Source organism: Lithobates pipiens, unplaced genomic scaffold (genome assembly GCF_037356315.1).
Source record: "Lithobates pipiens isolate NorthernLeopardFrog02 unplaced genomic scaffold, aLitPip1_a1.2 Scaffold_3, whole genome shotgun sequence".
Taxonomy (NCBI): Eukaryota; Metazoa; Chordata; class Amphibia; order Anura; family Ranidae; genus Lithobates; species Lithobates pipiens.
In genome coordinates this window covers 222,630,822-222,650,342 of record NW_027507790.1, presented here as the reverse complement: position 1 = coordinate 222,650,342, position 19,521 = coordinate 222,630,822, and the positions used below count along the sequence as shown (strand labels likewise).

The following is a 19,521-nucleotide window of genomic DNA, read 5'->3' as shown; positions in this document are numbered from 1 at the left end:
GAGAATAACCTCATTCCCTCCCTGGCTATTGTGAGAATAACACCGTTACCTCCCTGTGTCAGGGCTTGTGCCTGGGACTTTGTGAAGGCCAGTCAGGTTCCTCCACCCCAAACTCTCTCTTCTAAGTCTTTATGAACCTTGCTTTGTACACTGGTGTGCAGTCATGTTGGAACAGGAAGGGGTCATCCCCAAACTGTTCCCACAAAGTTGGGAGCATGAAATTGTCCAAAATATCGTGGTATGCTGATGTCTTAAGAGTTCCCTTCACTGGAACTAAGGGGCCAAGCCCAACCTCTGAAAAACAAGCCCGCACCATAATCCCTCCTCCACCAAATGATTTGGACCAGTGCACAAAGCAAGGTCCATAAAGACATGGATGAGTGAGTTTGGGGTGGAGTAACTCGACTGGCCTGCACAAAATCCTGACCTCAACCCGATAGAACACCTTTGGGATGAATTAGAGTGGAGACTGCGAGCCAGGTCTTCTCGTCCAACATTGGTGCCTGACTTCACAAATGCACTTCTGGAAGAATGGTCAAACATTTCCATAGGCACACTCCTAAACCTTGTGGACAGCCTTCCCAGAAGAGTTGAATCTGTTATAGATGCAAAGGGTGGGCCAACTTAAAGGGGTTGTAAAGGTAATTTTTTTATTTTCTACATAGTTTCCTTTAAGCTAGTGCATTGTTGGTTCACTTACCTTTTCCTTTGATTTCCCTTGTAAATGTTTTTTTGCTTTGTCTGAATTTCTCACTTCCTGTTTCTCCTCAGTAAACTTCTCACCATCATCCGAGCTGGTGGTTAGTCAGCCAGAACAGCTTACTGAACAGCTTACTGAGGAGGATCAGGAAGTGAGAAATTCAGACAAAGAAAACAAAGAAAAAAAAACATTTAGAAGGGAAATTGAAGGAAAAGATAAGTGGACCAACAATGCACTAGCTTAAAGGAACCTATGTAGAAAATAAAAAATGTACCTTTACAACCCCTTTATTATTGAACCCTACGGACTAAGACTGGAATGCCATTAAAGTTCATGTGCGTGTAAAGGCAGGCATCCCAATACTTTTTACAATATAGTGTTTGTCTAAAGGTGCTTTTGACATGAAATTTTCACCACATATCGGTAACAACCCATGCAATCCATACATACAAAGATACCAAAACAAGTTCAGAAATTAAGTTATGTGTAATAAAATCAAATGAAACAGGGAAAAAGTATTGAACACATAAAGAAAGGGAGGTGCAAAAAGGCATGGAAAGCCAAGACACCAGCTGAAAGCTATCAGTAATTAGAAAGCAATTCTGCCCCTTGTCAGTGCAAATTAATATCAGTTGGTTCAGTCTCAACTAATGGCTTCTAAAAAGGTGTCTCATTACCAAGGTGTCACACAAGAAACATCTCATGATGCATAAAAGCAAAGAGCTCTCTCAAGACCTTCACAACCTTACTGTTGCAAAACATACTGATGGCATTGGTTACAGAAGGATTTCTAAACTTCTGAATCTTCCAGTGAGCACTGTTTGGCCATAATCCGGAAGTGGGAAGAACATTTCACCATAAACCAGGCATGACCAGGTGGTACTCGCACGTTTCTGACAGGAGTGAAAAGAATTATCAGAAGAGTTGACCAAGAGCCAAGGACCACTTGTGGACAGCTTCAGAAAGACCTTGAATAAGCAGTTACAATTGTTTAAAAAAAAAAGTAATGCACTCAACCGCCATGGCCTGTACGCACGCTCGCCACTCAAGACTCCATTGGTGAAGAAAAAGCATGTTGAAGCTCATTAAACATTTGCTGCACAACATTTAGACAAGCCTGTGAAATACTGGGAGAATATAGTCTGGTCAGATGAGACCAAAATTGAACTCTTTGGATGCCATAATATACACCGTGTTTGGAGGTCAAATGGCACTGCAAATCACCCCAAAAACACCCCAATACCAACAGTGAAGTTTGGAGGTGGGAACATTATGGTGTGGGGCTGTTTTTCAGAATATGGTGCTGGCAAACTTCAAATCATTGATGGAAGGATGAATGGAAAAATGTACCAAAACATTCCTGATATAAATCTGCTGCCATTTACCAGGATGATGAAGATGAAACAAGGGTGGATATTTGAGCAAGACAATGATCCCAAACACAACGCCAAGGAAACTCTCAATTGGTTTCAAAGAAAGAAAATAAAGCTTCTAGAATGACCCAGCCAATCACCTGACTTGAATCCAATAGAAAATATATGGAAAGATCTAAAGATCAGAGTTCATAGAGCTCCGAAATTTGAAGACTGTGTGGAAGAATGGGCCAGAATCACACCTGAGCATGTGACTAGTTTCTTGAAGCTGTCATTACCAACAAAGGATTTTGTATGTATATTAAATAATTTTCAATTGGCGTGCTATATACCTTTTCCCTGTGTGATTCCATTTTATTACACATAACTTCATTTCTGAACTTATTTGTTTTAGTTTCTTTGTATTTATGGATTGCATGGGTTGTTACTGACGTGGTGAAATGTTCATGTCAATAGCACCTTTAGAAATATATTTAGGGAAATCTGTAAGTTGGCCCTTCAGGAGGAAACCTCATTGAGAGATCATTTATTGCGGATAACAGATGATCCGGATAGCTTTGCATAATATAACAATTTATCTGTCACAATACAGTGAAAACCTAAGCCTTCTTCCACTATCTCAGTGCTATGGAGCTATTAAATCTTATAATAACATAGACCATTCAAGACCATCGAAGCTAGATCTGTTCATCTTTCTTGTGAGTGAGAACCCCTAAGGGGAGTGTGAGGCACGGCTTGCATATTCTGATGTGAGGGGCACATCTTCAGTACCACATTAGGACCACCATCTGTGTCTACCTGGACTTTTATCACCATCTGACATTCTTCTGTTTTCTCATGTGCCATTACCATATGAAAGCTGGTCATAGTAAGCAATGACACTAGCGTTGCTGTAGTAATCAGAGGTAGCTTTTGGAGTACCCGTGGACATTTTACTATACTGTATGGATAACAATTTATCTGTTTGCAATTATGTGGAGGGATACCTAGTGATATGTAAAAAATGCTTGTTGTACAGATATGACACACATCTCCACAATCAGTACAAACATTGGCGTATTTTCTCCATTATGTGTAGTTTCTATATTGTCAGCACCACCTAGTGGCCTCCACACATTTTTGTTTCCCGATTGAGATATATAAAAAAAAAAAAAAAAAACACATAATGGCCACTGAGTGACACTAACGATTTAGGAACTACACATATTAGAGAAAATACAGCAATGTTCACCCTCATTGTGCAGATGTTTGTCATATCTGGACAGCAACTCTGCAGCAGCGGGGGGGGGGGGGGGGGGGTTATGTGCCTGCCATTTCTGTGTAATCATTTTTCTTGCCTGGAAAAGGCATCTCAAAACTGGCTCCAGAGTTTCTTTTGGAGCTCTGCCCCTCTCCACACTTCCCAGTAAGCAGATCTTAGCCGTTGGTTCCAGGGTAGCGTTAACGATTTTATTTATACTGTCTACTACTTCAATCCAATACTTAAATAGCTTTGGGCATCTCCAAAGCATGTGGATGAAATCCTCTGATGCTCCGCATCTAGGGCAATGATCATCTTGTTTCCATCCAAAACTAAACATTTTTGCTGGAGTGTGGTATACCCTATGGAGCAGAAATAGGTGCGACACCTTCTGTGAGGGAGAGATTGAGACCAACCTTCCTCTTTGCAGGATTTCTCCCCAATCCTCTGTTGTTATTTCCCCTATGTCTCTTTCCCATTTAGCTCTACTCTTAGAAAGTCCTATTCTGCTTATTGTTCTAGCTTCCAAACTAGTATATATTTTAGAGATTAGGCCTTTAGATACATCTGAATTAATTATACTGGTCAAAATCGAAAGCTGAGTCCATTCGATTATTTGTGATCTGAACTGGGTTTGGATCACGTGCCTAAGTTGTAAGTACTTATAAAAGGTACTATTTGATATGTTGAATTCTTGTTTTAAATCTGAAAAAGCTTTCAAGGTACTGCCGTCATATAGCTGTCGTAAGCGTCTAATGCCCTGCCGTTCCCATTCTACTGATTTCTCTATATTACTTAATTCTGGCAGTTTATTATTGTTCCATAAAGGAGCATATTCTGATATCCCCTTATACCCCAGCAAAAGCTTTGCTGTCTGACAGATTTTTTTAATCAATTTAAATGTCGGGCACTTATGGAAGAATGACTCTGCCTCCAGAACCTCAAGTAGAGAGTTATACGTTGACCTCATCAACATTAAACTCCTATTGGGATTCCCACCCTCATAATCTCCACAACCCCCTAAGTGTTGGAGCTGGGATGCAAGAAAATATGTCCTAGGATGTGGAACCGCCACTCCCCCCTCTTTTAATGGTAACTGGATGGTTTGTAAACTGAACCTAGGCTGACCCTTCTTCCATATCAGGTCTCTAAACAAAGATTCTATTCGTTTAAACCATTTATGGTCTATCCAAGCTGGGGAGTTGTGGAAGAAATATAAAATCTGAGGTAACCAAATCATCTTTATTAGGTTAAAGCGCCCAGCTACTGACAGAGGGAGGCGGCTCCAAGTATCTCCCCTTTGCTTCCATTTAAGCAACAATGGACTTATGTTATCCCTGAGGTATTGGTTTAGGTCCCTGTCAATCCAGACGCCCAGATACTTTAATTTTCCCACTATTTTTAATTTGGGGATGTCTACGCAGGTCTGGTTGCCAAGAGGATCAAACCGGCAATTAGGTGGATTTTTCCCAATTGACAACCAGACCAGAAGCCCGTTCAAACTCTCCGACCATTTGTATCACAGTTTTTAGTGAGGACTGGACATCACCTAAAAAAAAAAAAAGGATGTCATCTGCAAACAACGATATTTTATCCTCCTGCAACTGTCTCCGAAATCCTTGTACCTCGGTCATTGATCTAGTCTATATTGCCAGGGGTTCAATTGCAAGGGCAAATAATAAAGGAGACAGGGGACATCCCTGTCTTGTTCCTCTCTCAAGCCGAAAAAGACTTGAGTATTCATTATTGATCTTTACCTTTGCACGTGGTTCAGTATAAAGTATTTTCACCCACCTAATAAATGAAGAGCCAAAGCCAAAACTCTCGAGTACTCTCCATAAATAATCCCCTTCTAGGGTGTCAAAGGCCTTGGCTGTGTCCAAGGCTAACACAGCCCGTGAACCCTCCTCATCTGTTGGAATCTGCATATTTAAGAAAACACGCCTAATATTAATGCTGGTCGACCTATTGGGGATAAACCCTGACTGATCCGGATGTATCAGATTTTGTATGTGTCTGTTTAGACGAGTTGCTAGAATTCTAGCTAAAATTTTCACGTCCTTACAGAGAAGAGAGATAGGGCGATAAGATGAAGGTTCTAATGGATCTTTCCCCTCCTTATGAATTACAATGATGTTGGCTTCCGACACTGATGTGGGCAGACCCCCACTAGATAGTGCCCACTCGAAAGTTTTTAGTAATTTCGGGGAGCAGAACCTCCCCATATTTTTTATGAATTTCTATGGAGAGCCCATCTGGACCTGGGAATTTCCGATTGGACATCCCAGTTACAGCACAATGGATTTCCTGCAGCGAAATTGGGGCTTCTAACTCTCTTTTAGCCTCTGTTGATAAGGTCGGGGTTGATATTTCCTGGAGAAAATCAGTTGCTTCCTGGTTTCTGGCCTAACCCAAAATTATGTCATAAATCACAGGAGTCTTCATGGGCATTTCCCCCCCCCCCCCCCCCATTTATCAGGAGGAGGGAAGAAGGGGTTTTCTCAGCTAAGAGCAGATGGATTCCAGAAAGAAAATGCTCCATGAATCATCTCCCTTATTAGTACATGTTTTCTTGATCCTTCCTTGAATATTTATATGCATAACTTTTTGGCAGATGAAGCACCCCCCGGATTGAGGGGAGTCAGCGCCATGGCAAATTAATTTCATTGCGTTCCACTAGTGACCGCCAGCAGGTGATATAGATAAAGCAGGACTGGAGCAAGAGATTGCCCTTGCCCTGGGACTCAGGAAGCCAAACCCGAGAGAGCTATTGATATGGGAATTGCTTTGTGAGAGAAAGAAAAAGGTTTGCACCAGGTGTGTTTTGTTGGTGATTGGGAGAAACCCTTGACCTGTGAGATAGGAATCTCTTCTATTTAGTTAGTGCCTGGATAGCAAGGATTTATTTTCTGTTTAGTTTTGTTTGATTTTCATGCAACCTTTTAAAAAAAACTGGCTACAAGTCAGACTTTTAAGAAAGACCTGCCGTCTGGACTGCCTTTTTCCCAGTTTCCTGAGTAAGTGAGAAGATGGAGGATGTTATAACCAACCACCAGTTCGCACAGGCGATTCGCCAGTTTGCGGAGGCACAACAAGCAGACTGAGAACTCTGTAAGGAAGTGGCCAGGACTTGGTGGATTTAAAGAAGGGGTCCACAGGCTCGCTGCAGGTGGAACAGAAAATGGTGCATGCCAGCTATTACCTGCAGAAGATGACAACTGCAGATGATGTGGAGGCCTATCTTACACTGATAGACGGCACTGAAGGACACTGATAGGCACTGTTAGGCGGCACTGATAGGGTGGCACTGAAGGCCACTGATTGGCATCACTGGTGGGCACTGATTGGCATCACTGGTGGACACTGATAGGCAGCACTGATAATCGGTGCCCTGATTACCAGTGTAGATGTCCCTTTTACACAAGCTAGTTACCGGCTCTTCTCTCCTAATGCTGTCAGTGCGAGGAAAGGAATGCCGATAACTGGCTTGTGTTTATATTGTGATCAGCTTTGACTGGACACAGCTGATCAAGTGGTAAAGGGCTGTTGTGATTGGCCCTTTACCATGATCTGTGAACAGCTGTGTCCAAAGGACAAAGCTCCAGAGTGTCTTTACCATCGCCCCAGTTTTGCAGTTCTCTGTTACCATTACTGATAACTGAAGTGCCTTTAAAAAAATATGCATGGATCTGGTGCCTGGGGCCATCAGCACATACCGGTAATACTGGACTATGCCACATGGTATCCTGAATCCATTCCCTTCCGTTATACCTCAGCTAAGGCCTATCGCCAAAGAGCTTGTCCAGGTATTTAGTCGCGTGGATATTCCAAAAGTGACATTAACAGATCAGGGCACATCATTTATGTTCAAATCCACTAAAGGATTGTGTAAGTTGTTCAAAATCTCCAGTTTCTGTACCTCTAACACCCCAAAACTGATGGTCTTATGTAGAGATTTAACAAGACGCTCAAAAACATATTAAAAAAGGTGGTGGACAAAGATGGGAGAAATTGGGATTTTTTTTGTTGCTGTACCTCATGTTTGCTATACCAGAGATACCTCAGGCATCTACAGGTTACTCACCTTTTGAACTACTGTATGGTAGACAACATCCCAGGGGATTGCTAAATGTCACAAAAAGAAAAGTGGGTGGGAGAGCCCACGCCTTATAGAATTATCATTGAGCATATCTCGCTGATGCAGGTTAGAATTGTGACTGTCGTGCCGTTTTTTACAGGAACATATGGAGCAAGCTTAGGAGGCCCAGAGAAGGGTTTATAATCAGAATGCCAAGACTTGGGCCTTCAACCCCCGGGGATAGAATGCTGATACTAGTCCCCACAGTTGAGAGTAAATTCCTAGCAAAGTGGCAAGAGGTCCCTTTAAAATTATGGAAAGAATAGGGGAAGTAAATTACAAAATTCACCAGCCAGAAAGAAAGAAACCAGAGCAAAACTATCATGTTAATCTGTTAAAACCTTGGAAGGACAGAGAGACTTTGCTGACAGTACCAATCCCTTAAAGGAAACGGCCTCCATGACACCTAAGGTGCCCATAACTGAAATTAAATAAAGACTTTTTTTCTCACCTGCCCAGACTGACTACATTTATACAACACAACATAATTACAGAACCGGGGGTTTGTTTAAACGTAATGCCCTATAGAATACCCAGGGCCAGGCTGGAAGCAGTTACAAATGAAGTAAAAACATGTTAGAGTTAGAGTTAGTAGTGATAGAGGAGTCCCATGGTGACTGGTCAAGTCCCATCGTTTTGGCCCCAAAACCAGATGTAAACATAAGGTTTTGCAACAATTTCAGAATGTTGAACAGCGTGTCCAAATTCAGTGCATACCGGATGCCTCGGGCGGACAGGCTTGTTGACAGATTGAGAGCTGGCCAGTACATAACGACTTAATATCTGATTAAAAGTTATTGCCAGATACCCCTAACTAAATCTGAAAAACAGAAGATGGCATTCTCTACCCCCGAGGGGACTTTTCAGTATAAGCGTATGCCTTTTGGTTTGGATGATGCTCCTGAATGAATGAATGAAATATTTGTATAGCGCACAACGCGAACTAAATCGCCTCAAGGCGCTGTATATATATATATATATATATATATATATATATATATATATATATATATATATATGGACGCTATGTATCACCTCGCATGCGTTTAAATGCAGGAAACTAAGGTGGAATCCGGTCCGGGTGTTCCAGGCCTCCTTGGCAGTATTGCTTCCGGACCAGATTTTAGGTTCCATTGCTGACCACAAGCAGGTGGTATAAATAAAGCAGGCTGGAGCACAAGGTTGCCTCTGGCCTGGGACTCAGGAAGCGAAACCTGAGAGAGCTATTGATGTGAAATTTGCTTTGTGAGAGAAAGAAAAAGGTTTGCATTATCTTTTGTGGGTGACTGGGAGAAGCCCTTCACCTGTGAGATAGGAATAACTTCTATTTAGGTAGTGCCTGATGGGAAGGATTCATTTTCTGTTTTGTTCTGTTTGATTTACATGCAACCATTTAAATAAAACTGGCTACAAGTCAGACTTTTAAGAAACACCTGCCGTCTGGGTGGCCTTTTTCCAAGTAAAGGTGATCCCCAATTGAGCTAACCCCCACAACACACACGCAAATGTTTTGCCTTTCATTTCTATTATAAACAGAGTGAGTTGTTTTACAACATGAGGGTTCACATATACTTTAAGGCATTCCTTACATCTCCAGAGGGAGCCTTAAAGTGGAAATTCAAAACACTAACTATACTTAAATCTACTCCCACTTCCGTTCTAAGCCTATTCTATGTACCATGTGAAAGGAAAGATCTGAATACTTACCTATTCTGAGGGTGCCCTGGCCCAGACACATGATCAGGCCTCAGCAACCAGCTTCAGTGTAGAGGCGGGACAGCTGACAGCAGATGCTCCATAGTAAGCCTATGGGTGACGTCGTCGTCCAGGCCCCGCAGCCATTGTCCGCAATCTCTTTTCTACACTGAAGCCGATGCTGAGATCCGATCATGTAACCAGACCAGAGCGCCCTCAGAACAGGTAAGTATACAGATCTTTCTTTAACAGTGTAGATAGAATAGACTTAGAATGTGGATGGGAGTAGATTTAAATATAGTTTAACTTTTACTTTAAGGCTCCCTCTAGAGATGTAATGAAGTATATGTGAACCTCACATGGTAAAACAACCCATTTAGTTTAAAATAGAAATGAAATGCACTATTATCTTCAGTAAAGACATTTCACAACTTGTAGTTACTTTTTTGGTATAGTTCAGCAGATGAGGAAAGTAGGTTCAGTGACATTTTGAACTTTAGGTCTATTTTGATACTATGTCCTTACTCCATACTGTACAAAACTAGACTGTTACTTACAGAGTTTTGTAATGGAGCACCAAAGGAGTCTGATCCAAATGGGTTTTCGAACAACCCTTCGCTGGGTTTGGTCACTGGCAGTGTTTGCACTCGTGGGGCTGGCTTTGGTGGCTCTGTCAGTCAAATAAACAGTTGCATTATTAAATCACAAAATTGAACATACTGATATATCTAAAAACATATTTTTTTTTTCTTTTTAAGAAAAGAACAATGTACGCTTTCACCAATAACACCAAAATACCAGGTTTATAAGAAGGTGTCATTTTTAAGGTTAAATGGACTTGTCATCCATGATGATAAAAGTACCACCTAAAAGAAGGCAGAATAAGTTATTAATATTACCTTTGTTCTGTGTACCCCCCAATCCTATTTTCATTTTGTTACCCAGGATATGACTTGCATAAATTTAGGGTTTAGCCCTCTTCCTAGAACTAAGTCCTGCTCACCATCATGAACACCTTAGTGACCGTTAAGTTTACACTCACTGGACAAGAAAATAGGTAGATGAGTGGAGTTTAGTCCCAAAGTGAGGGAAGATCCGCCCTTATCCACCCCGTACACACAAGCAGATTTTCCGTCGGAAAAAACTTGGATGGTTTTTTTCAGACGGAATTCCGCTCAAGCTTGGCTTGCATACACATGGTCACACAAAAGGTCTGAACTTTCGACCGTTAAGAACGCGGTGACGTACAACACTATGAGGAGCCGAGAAAATGAAGTTTAATGCTCCAGAGCAGGCGTCGAATTGTTTTCAAGCATGCATAGGAATTTTTGAACGTCAGAATATGTACAGACGATCAGAATTTCTGATCTGAACTTTTTCCGACCGAAAAATAGAGAATATGCTCTCAAACTTTTACTGGTTGGAATTTGCCAGCAAAAGTCCGATGGACCATGCACACATGGTTGGAATTTCTGACCAAAAGCTCACATCCGACTTTTGCTGGCAGAAATTCTGATCGTGTGTATGGGGCTTTTGAGATAATGTGACGCCAAGATCAGAGGGGCACACAAAGAAGCTTTTTTGTGTCTTTAGGGCTTAGTCCATTTCCCAGAACCATTATCCACCCCCATAAGCACCTTACTGGTCAGTAAAGCTGGGTACGTATTATAAGATTTTTTTCCTTCAACCCAACGGACTGAAAGAAAAAACAACTCATCGTCATACTAACACAAGCAATGTTAGTGCAGGGACCTCCCACTCTGCTATTGTATTCTGACAGGGGGACTTTTCTCCCACCAGAACACACTAATTAGTGCCTGCAGGTGATCAGATGCTGGTTTTCCAGCATTCCCATTCAACAGAAGCCAATTTTCAGCCCATGTGTACCCAGATTTAGTTTGCACTAAATGGACAAGAAGATGGTAGGTGGATAGGTTAGTGCGATGATCTCCCCCGCTGTGCTATTTTATTCTGACAGGGGGACTTTCCCCCTGCCAAAACACACTCATTAGCACTCGCAGCTGATCAGATGCTGGTTTTCGAGCATGCACGTTTAACAGAAGCTGATTTTTGGTCCATGTGCTCAGCTTAAGTGTGCAATAAATGGACAAGAAGACTAAGTAGGTGGATGGGGTTTAGTCCCAAGTCAGAAAAGCTCAGCTCCTAGAGACAATATAAAACCAGGGTCAAAGGGCACACAAAGACTCTCGGGTATCTTTGGGGCTTAGCCCTCTTCCTAGACCTAAGCCTTGCCCACTACCACCATAAACATCTTATTGGCCAGTAAGTGTTGGTGTAATTAAGTCTAGAGATGCACCGAAATTTCGGCCGCCGAAACATATCGGCCGAAAATGACCTTTTCGGCAATTTGCCGAAAAAGAGAAATCACGCCGATAATGGCAACGAAAATGGGGCGGGGCCTGGGCCAGTCCCCGCCGCTGTGTTTCCTAAACCCATTTCCCCCTCCCTCCTCCTGTCAGAGGAGGAGAGCGAAGCAGCCAGAGATTGGAGTGGCTGTCTCTGTGTGGAGAGAGACTAGCTATGCTGTGACGTTGCTGAGGGGGCGGTCCATGCCTGCAGTGACATGTGTTCTCCTCCTCCTCCTCTCTGTCCTAACTCTTGCCTGCTGCAATCTGTTCTCCACTTGTTCTCCCATCTGTTTTTATGTACCATAATGGAGGGGGGGGGGTTTGTCCTGGTGGGGTCTGTACTAATGGAGGGGAGTTGTTTGTCCAAAGGGAGCTCTGTACTAATGGAGGGGGGTTTGTTCTGGGGGGTCTGTACTAATGGAGGGGGATTGGTTTGTCCTGGGGGGTCTGTACTAATGGAGAGGGGTGGTTTGTCCTGGGGGGGGTATGTACAAATGGAGGGGGATTGGTTTTTCCTGGGGGGGTCTGTACTAATGGAGGGGACTGGTTTGTGCTGAGGGATCTGTACTAATGGAGAGGGGAGGTTTGTCCTGAGGGGGGTCTTTACTAATGGAGGGGGGTTTGTCCTGGGGGGGGGGTCTGTACTAATGGAGGGGGGTTGGTTTGTCCTGAGGGGGTCTGTACTAATGGGGGGGGGTTTGTGCTGGGGGGTCTGTACTAAAGGAGGGGGGTTGGTTTGTCCTGGGGAGGGTCGGTACTAATGGAGGTGGGGTGGTTTTTCCTGGGGGGTCTGTACTAATGGAGGGGGGGTGGTTTGTCCTGGGGGGTCTGTACTAATGGAGGGGGGTCTGTACTAATGGAGGGGGGTGGCTTGTCCTGAGGGGGTATCGCTGGTTCAGGTGAGAGGGCCGATTGGCCATTATCTACTAGCGTCCAAAGGAACTGCAGTCTCTGACCATCTCTTGTATCATGTCTGCAGTCTCTAACCATCTCCTGTACCATGTCTATAGTCTCTGACCATCTCCTGTACCATGTCTGCAGTCTCTGACCATCTCCTGTACCATGTCTGCAGTCTCTGACCATCTCCTGTACCATGTCTGCAATTTCTGACCATCTCCTGTACCAGGTCTGCTGTCAGGGTGCACTCATTGGACTCATTCTGTGGGGTAGGGTTTAGTCCCAAAGTCAGGAAAGTCCAGCCCCTACAGACAAAGTAAAGCCAAGATCAGTGGGACACACAAACAATTGTTTGGGTATCTTTAATTACTTGATGTGGTGAAATTATATTTTGTTCCAGAAGAGAAAGTTGACAGATGAGTGGAGCTGTCCTTCAGACATATCAGGTGTTACTGCAGTCCTGGACCTCAGTACAGGGACACATTCTTGTGCATTGTCTGCTTGCTGATGTGGTGCTTGCGTTAACCCTCAAATGCCTGAAGGCTAGCTCTTTTCATAGCAACAAAAGAAAATCAGTACTGAGAGAAATATGAAGGCTTCCATTGCTGACCTTTCTCTAAAAATACTAGTTCCCTGGCTTCAATACTCTCTGAATTGCTGACCCTGAACAGACACACTGAATAGGAAAGTCAGAAAGAAGTCATAACACCTGATTTAAATATATTTGTTTAGGGTCAATGGTTCAGATAGTACCGAACTGGATTATAAGTGACAATTGTAATAATCGTAGCAATCACTTCTGTTGCATTAGATCATAAGCATAAAAAACAAACACACATACTCACCTCCCTGCTGCAGTATTGGTTTGAGACCTTGGCAATCACCTGACCACTGATCGCTCAGTTATCAGCTCTGAGCAGAGAGCGGTGATTGTTAGTCACCCCTCTCTGCTCTGCTGCAGCAGAGCTCACTGGAGCCCCGTGCCAGGGAGGGGGCGGGTGCTAATGGCTTCAGCTCTCAGGCACACTATGAGATCAGGGGCTAGTTGTTAATCAGGCAACAGGGTGGATCCCCACAATATGTTTGGGTTTCTTCCAGAGCATGGAGTGAGTCTGTGACATCAGCCGACAGTGAACTTTAGCCCACTGTTGGCTGATTCTGGGTCACAGGAGAGCATAATTAAGTGCACTACAAGAGAACTATGATCAAAAAGCTTTTGCCATACTTCCTTTTAAAGTGTATGTCTGGGCAAAAAAAAAAAACACTCCTCTCTACCCATGCAGAGAACACTTTCCATCAATTGAAAAATTGCAAAGTGTTCTGTGAATGATGCTGTGCGAGAGACTTCCTGTGTTCACCTAACAGCAAAGCAGTTACTGGGCATGGGACCTGGAAGCCAGTGGAGATCACTATAGTAGCGATGCCGACCACAGTGATTTCCAGCTTTCCATTGTATCCATTGTTTCAGGTATGACATGCACATACTTACATTGGTCCCAGCTGGACCAATGTGTAGCACTGTGTCTACCCAAATGAAGATTTGCTGGCTGATTGTCAGCCCAGACTGATTTATAGTTTAGTTTTTTCACTTGGTTTTCCCCTAAACTTAGTGGAGCTGTGATTTCTCACTGCTGCCAGTAGGTGTCATTTGTACCACTGGCAATAGTATGAGATTTTGAGTTATGAGTATTTCTTCAGCCAACCCAAGAGGAATTTCTATTCTATTCTATTAGGCCAATAGCCTGTGTGGGACCTAACATGCCATAGACCTAAAGTGGCCTTAGAACTGTCCTGCCAGTCAAAGGAGGATACCAGAATCAAGTTCCAGGAGGATGATTTTGCTGAAGAAAGCCAGGATGAAGGCTTGTTTCTCAGAAAGGTCTGGTAGACTGTCTTGGGGGCGCACAGAGCCTAGGAAACAGAGAGAAGTCTATGAACCAGCTAGGATGCTGCCTACAGTGTTGTCAGGTCAGCTTAAAGGTTCTAACACTGTGAAGCTAGAATATAGATCTGGATAAATCTGTAAGGGATCTACTTGGGTATCCGGGACCCCTAACCCTCACCTGTGTGTTGTCCAAAAAAACGTCTAAAATATAGACAAGTGACTGACACTCAGTGTTCTTTCTGTATCCCTTCTTAGCCATGGACCTGGAGAGAAATGCTGGCCAACCCGCCTCTGGAGGTGCCACCATGCCTCTGGGGTCAGGAAATTTCTACAAATGTAACCATGCAAAAATATCCATACCTAAGGTTTGACAGCACGCTACTGCAATGTGCATCTACATGTTATACAAAGTTATGTACATAGTTACATTATTATACATGATTATGCACGTGCTATATGTGCTATTTATAAAGCAGTGAATGTGATTTTCAGCAAGGGCCACACACACAGGCCGAATATTCGGCCACATTGGCAGGGTCAATAGGAACCGTCTGACATTTGGCCTGTGTGGAAGGGACATGCTCTATAAAGGTCTGCTGATCAGCACCCGATCGACAATCTCAGCCAATGGCTGTGCTCTGGTAGGGAAGGCCATCCCCCTGTCAGATAACAATTGCACAGAAGCGGAGATCACTACTAACATCTGATAGCTAGTACAGCAGCTCTCCCTGAGCTTCACTTTTTTTTTTCCGTTTAGTCCGCTGGGTTGAATGAAAAAAAAATCACCATGTTTTAAAACACATGGACCTGGAAGATTCTCCACCAGAGAATATATAAGGGCTCTAGGCATAAGTGGTGGCAAAGTGAACAATCGATTGTGTGAAGTAAAACCTGATCATCTGTGAACTTTTCCTATCATGGTGGGCATACCCTGGAAGGGGTCTTTAGGGACTAGGTTCTATAGCACTGGACCAGGGCCCTGGACTTGCATAGCACCCTGCGGCTGACACCTTGCACCAAGTGGCAGGGTGAGCACACATGCAGGATCCAGTGGCCAAAGCAACATTACAGGCCAGCCCTACTCAAGGTTTTAATGAGCCAGGGCTGATTGAGATACACTGCTTCTAGACTGGCAGTAGAAGAAAGTGAGGACTTGATTGAAGAATCCAATGATAAAATAATAAAGAAAAATAAACGTATTAAAGTTAAATTAAATAAAGTTAAGCAAAGGGTGAATTTCTCCATGAAAGAAAAAAGGTTCATCACCTTTAGACATTAGCACAAAACTGAGGACTCACAGAGTGGGTTATAGAAGAGACACCCTTGGAGCGTGTCCTCTAAAGCTCTGCCAGTGTCCAATTACCTGAAGGCACATGCCTATAACCCGTGGTGTAAAAAATACTTTGCCTGTGTCCTGTACTGTATGATTAGTTTAGAAGGGTTATCGCCAATGTATCCAGACAGACTTACTACAAAGGCACAATTTGTATGTGCACTCATCTGACTTTTAAAGGTAAAGTCAATTTTCATAGATGCTATTCATGAATTGCTAGAAAACTGAAAGACATCCTTTATTCCTTTAATTTCCACTTTACCAGAACACACAATAACAGATGCACACCCAGTGATTAAAGGCCATATCTGGGCATACTTTCCATGAACACAAACACTTACACTTTACAAAGTGTATCTTTTTATCAGTACAATATTTACCATTAAATTAAAAAAACACTTAGCATATTACCGTTAATTTTAGAAGAGAGTTGACTGATATCATGATCGTCATGGTCCGCAATTTCTTGGGGAATTCCAACTTTGCTACTGAAGTAATTTGAAAAGGCTCCAGATGTGCTACTTGAGCTGTTTTGTTGCTCCCCACGTCTTGCAGGGACAGCAGGAGGCTTAGCCAGCTGGTAGTCTTTAAACATATCCTTCACATTCTTCTTTTCCTTCTCACCCAGAGGATCCAGAGCAGTAAAAGCATCACTTTCCATCTTAGGTGACTCCTTCACTGGAGCTGGCCTTGGTGGAAGCTGTGGAGGGCTTGAAATAATTGGTCCTGACTGAATTAATCCAGAGGGTAATGTTGATGGTCTAGGTGGAAAAATGTTCATTTGGAAAGGGTTACTTGATGCCTGGGTCCATCCTGGTGGTTGGACAGATACTGGTTGATTCCATAATGGGGGATTTTGTACAGGTGGAGGAACTACAAAGTGGGCTGGCTGATTCCAGGACACCATTGATGACGGGGATGAAAGGACGGTTGGCGGATTAAAGCTAGGCAGGGCTCCCAATACCGGATTGGGAAGCGTTGTAGCTGGCTGAGTAAAAAGTAGAGGTTGTTGATGCCATTGCTGAGTTTGAGATGAATTTAGTGGTAGAGTACCTACAGCAAAAAAACTGAGATTTAGTAACCAACATTGAATTATATCTCCTAAACAAGGATTTAGTAAAAATATATTACTGATCAATAGGCACTTAGCTAATCCTCCAGCTTCTTGAAAAGCCATTTACAATGATTTCACATCTGTTAGAAATGTTAAGTCCGATTGATCTTTGCAGACTTTGGCAGTTTTCACCACTAGGGAAGAGGATTACTTGGCAGGACAACAAGGCAGGAGAACTTCAATCTATATTAATAAAGATGGAGCTTGTGGGAGAGCTGGCACATTGGATTGGCAAAGCCCAGCCTTTCCTTGCTGAGTTTTTCAGTGAAATTGGTATGACAGCTGTGAATGTGGGATGAAATAGGAATGGTCCAACAGAGGATAATTAAAAGTAAAAAAATATACATAACAAAATTGCAACCTACTTACAAGTGGATCTAATTCCATTAGTTGTTAAAAAAATATATACACAAGTTATTTCCCATTCTTTATAGCTTGGCATTGCTTATAAGAGTAGCTCAATAGCTACTGTTGCTAGCCTTGTATTTTTACTTCAGCATGATAGACTTAAAGAATAATCTGGCATACTCACTTTGTATTACATTTTCAGGGAAAATTGATAAGGAACTAAATAAGAGCTGTACAAATTTCCAAAGCCAGGAAACAAGGCTAGATACCAAATTACAGTTGTGGCCTGCATTTGAGCCTTTACTATTGGTATCTAGCATAAAAATCAAGCACAAAATTTGATTGACTAGATACTAAGCTCTTCAACAACTAGTCCCCTCCCCACCACAAACTGTATTTGTCACTCCAACAAGGTCAGTTTAGCAAGACCCAACCGTGTTTGGACACACTAGAATATGCATAGCCACGGTAATAGGTTAGGTGAGACTACAGCTAGCTAGCTAGCTAGTATGGTGGTTTATGTAGTTTAACAATTCCTTGAAGCTCCTGCTTTCACTCACCAGCACCTCCTATAGGTGGTATAGTGGAAAGGTTGTTAGCATTAAAAAGATCCAATGGGTTTGGTTGTAGTGAGGTTGATGTAGTTGGTATGGATACTGATAAAACCGGCTCTGGGTTTACAGAGTTCGATGAAAAAATGTCTGACCCAAATATGTCATCAGAAGCTGGCTGCATAAAAAGAAAGACAACAGGTATTTAAACCTTGTAATAAAACAGTTTATAGATGTACAATTGTTACTACTTTGGTGTTTCTTCATTCAGCACCCTCTTAAGAAATGTCACAGCAAAGATTGGATTAGTGGGCAACCTCTATACATTAAAGAAGCATTTGCATCAAGAAGAAGTACAGTATATAGCAATTAAAAAGTTAGCACAAAACAGTTAGTGTTTATTATGGTTTAAAATAATGCGCATTTGATTTTTGATTTTTTTTACTAAGGTAATGCTAGAACAAGTAACAGTCGACCCCACTCCAAGAGTGGTTACACTGCCATGATTTATGTTTCTTTACACTGGGTATCTTCGGGCACCCATCTTCGTGTACTGTAGCACCTCTTGTTGCATTCTCAATAACATAAAATAATAATAAAAATAAAAATAAAAATTAATAACCATTCAAGGAAACTGGGAACCCCTCATAATGGTCATAGCAAGAACTCAGAACTAGGAACTCAAGTGATACATCTCAACATCTCAAGTACAACTCGCAAACTTCTATCCGATATTGAACATTGGTTTTAAATAAACTAACCACCATCAATATGGTGTCACTCATTTTTCTAGATCGGACGCCAAGGTACAAAGATGCAAGTTGTACATTAGCTAAACAGACAAGGTTATTTTTCCTGGTGGTTTGACCCTAAGATAAAAAGCAGATGTGTACTTAATATCTACTACCTAAAAAAAAGCCTCAATTACATAACAACGGGAAATCTGGCATATCTAGTTCAGCTGTTTGTGTAATACATTCCTATGTTAGTTCTGGAATATATTTTAAAAGATTTGATCATCTCAGAAAACAAACTGATTCATTCAATGAATGGGACTGGTTTGCAAACAGTATTGTACTTACCATTAGTACACATAGGTGGCAGCATGAGGTAAAAGAGTAACAAAAGTTAGAATTTTTGCAAACATTTGTAAAAAAATTAAACAAACTAGGGTAGACCCAAAAGGCCAATATGGCCACTCGGGCAACTGCCAGATGGGTTGTTATATTTAGACAACACATGGACTGCCCAGTTGTAACATTTTCTGTTGCACTTAAAGGTTTACTGCATTGTGTACATATCCAGCAAAACTCCTACCAGAACTCTACTGGGTTAAAAGTAAGGCTGGATTCACACCTATGCAGATTTAGTGCTTTTTGCATTTTGCAGATTTGCACTACAGTCTATTTAACATGGTTTCCTATGGAACACGTTCTGTAGTGCAAATCTGCAAAATGCAAAAAGCACTAAAAATGCATAGGTGTGAATCCAGCCTAAATCTACTTTAGAAGCTTTTTTTCACAATGAACCTAAAGGGTGTCTATTTCTAGATTTTGTTTATTTGAGAACTTTTGAGGATTTTAAATCTGAAACTCATAAAAAAAAAAAATAGAAAGACAACAGGTATTTAAACCTTGTAACAAAACAGTTTATAGATGCAAATAGAGTGGTGAGGAGTTAAAGCATCGTATTACTGTTTGTGTCCTTGCTAGTAAGTACCACCATGTATATCTGTCCAAGGTGACATTACCACTAGGACTAAAGTGAGGTAGAAAAAAAAAATTGATTTTTCCCGGAACATGAATAGAGAAGAAATTGCCCAAATGGGCAACACAGTTCAGGAATTGAGGGATATTCTCATGAATGGGGCACAGCTAG

The 19,521-nt window shown here is 42.2% G+C and overlaps 1 protein-coding gene across 5 annotated transcripts in view; it reads right to left on the bottom strand.

Annotated features, from left to right (window-relative positions):
• DAB2 (DAB adaptor protein 2) overlaps nt 1-19,521 on the bottom strand; it is a 257,161-nt gene that overhangs the window by 16,695 nt on the left and 220,945 nt on the right. For 4 of the 5 annotated variants that reach the window (XM_077462815.1, XM_077462816.1, XM_077462814.1 and 1 more), the window contains 3 exons: nt 17,653-17,821; nt 16,042-16,683; nt 9,704-9,816 (listed from right to left, as the gene is read on the bottom strand). In XM_077462815.1, coding sequence (XP_077318941.1) covers nt 9,704-9,816; nt 16,042-16,683; nt 17,653-17,821 — 924 coding nt within the window. The remainder of the gene's footprint in view (nt 1-9,703; nt 9,817-16,041; nt 16,684-17,652; nt 17,822-19,521) is intronic. The other variant, XR_013263963.1, reaches the window with a different exon arrangement.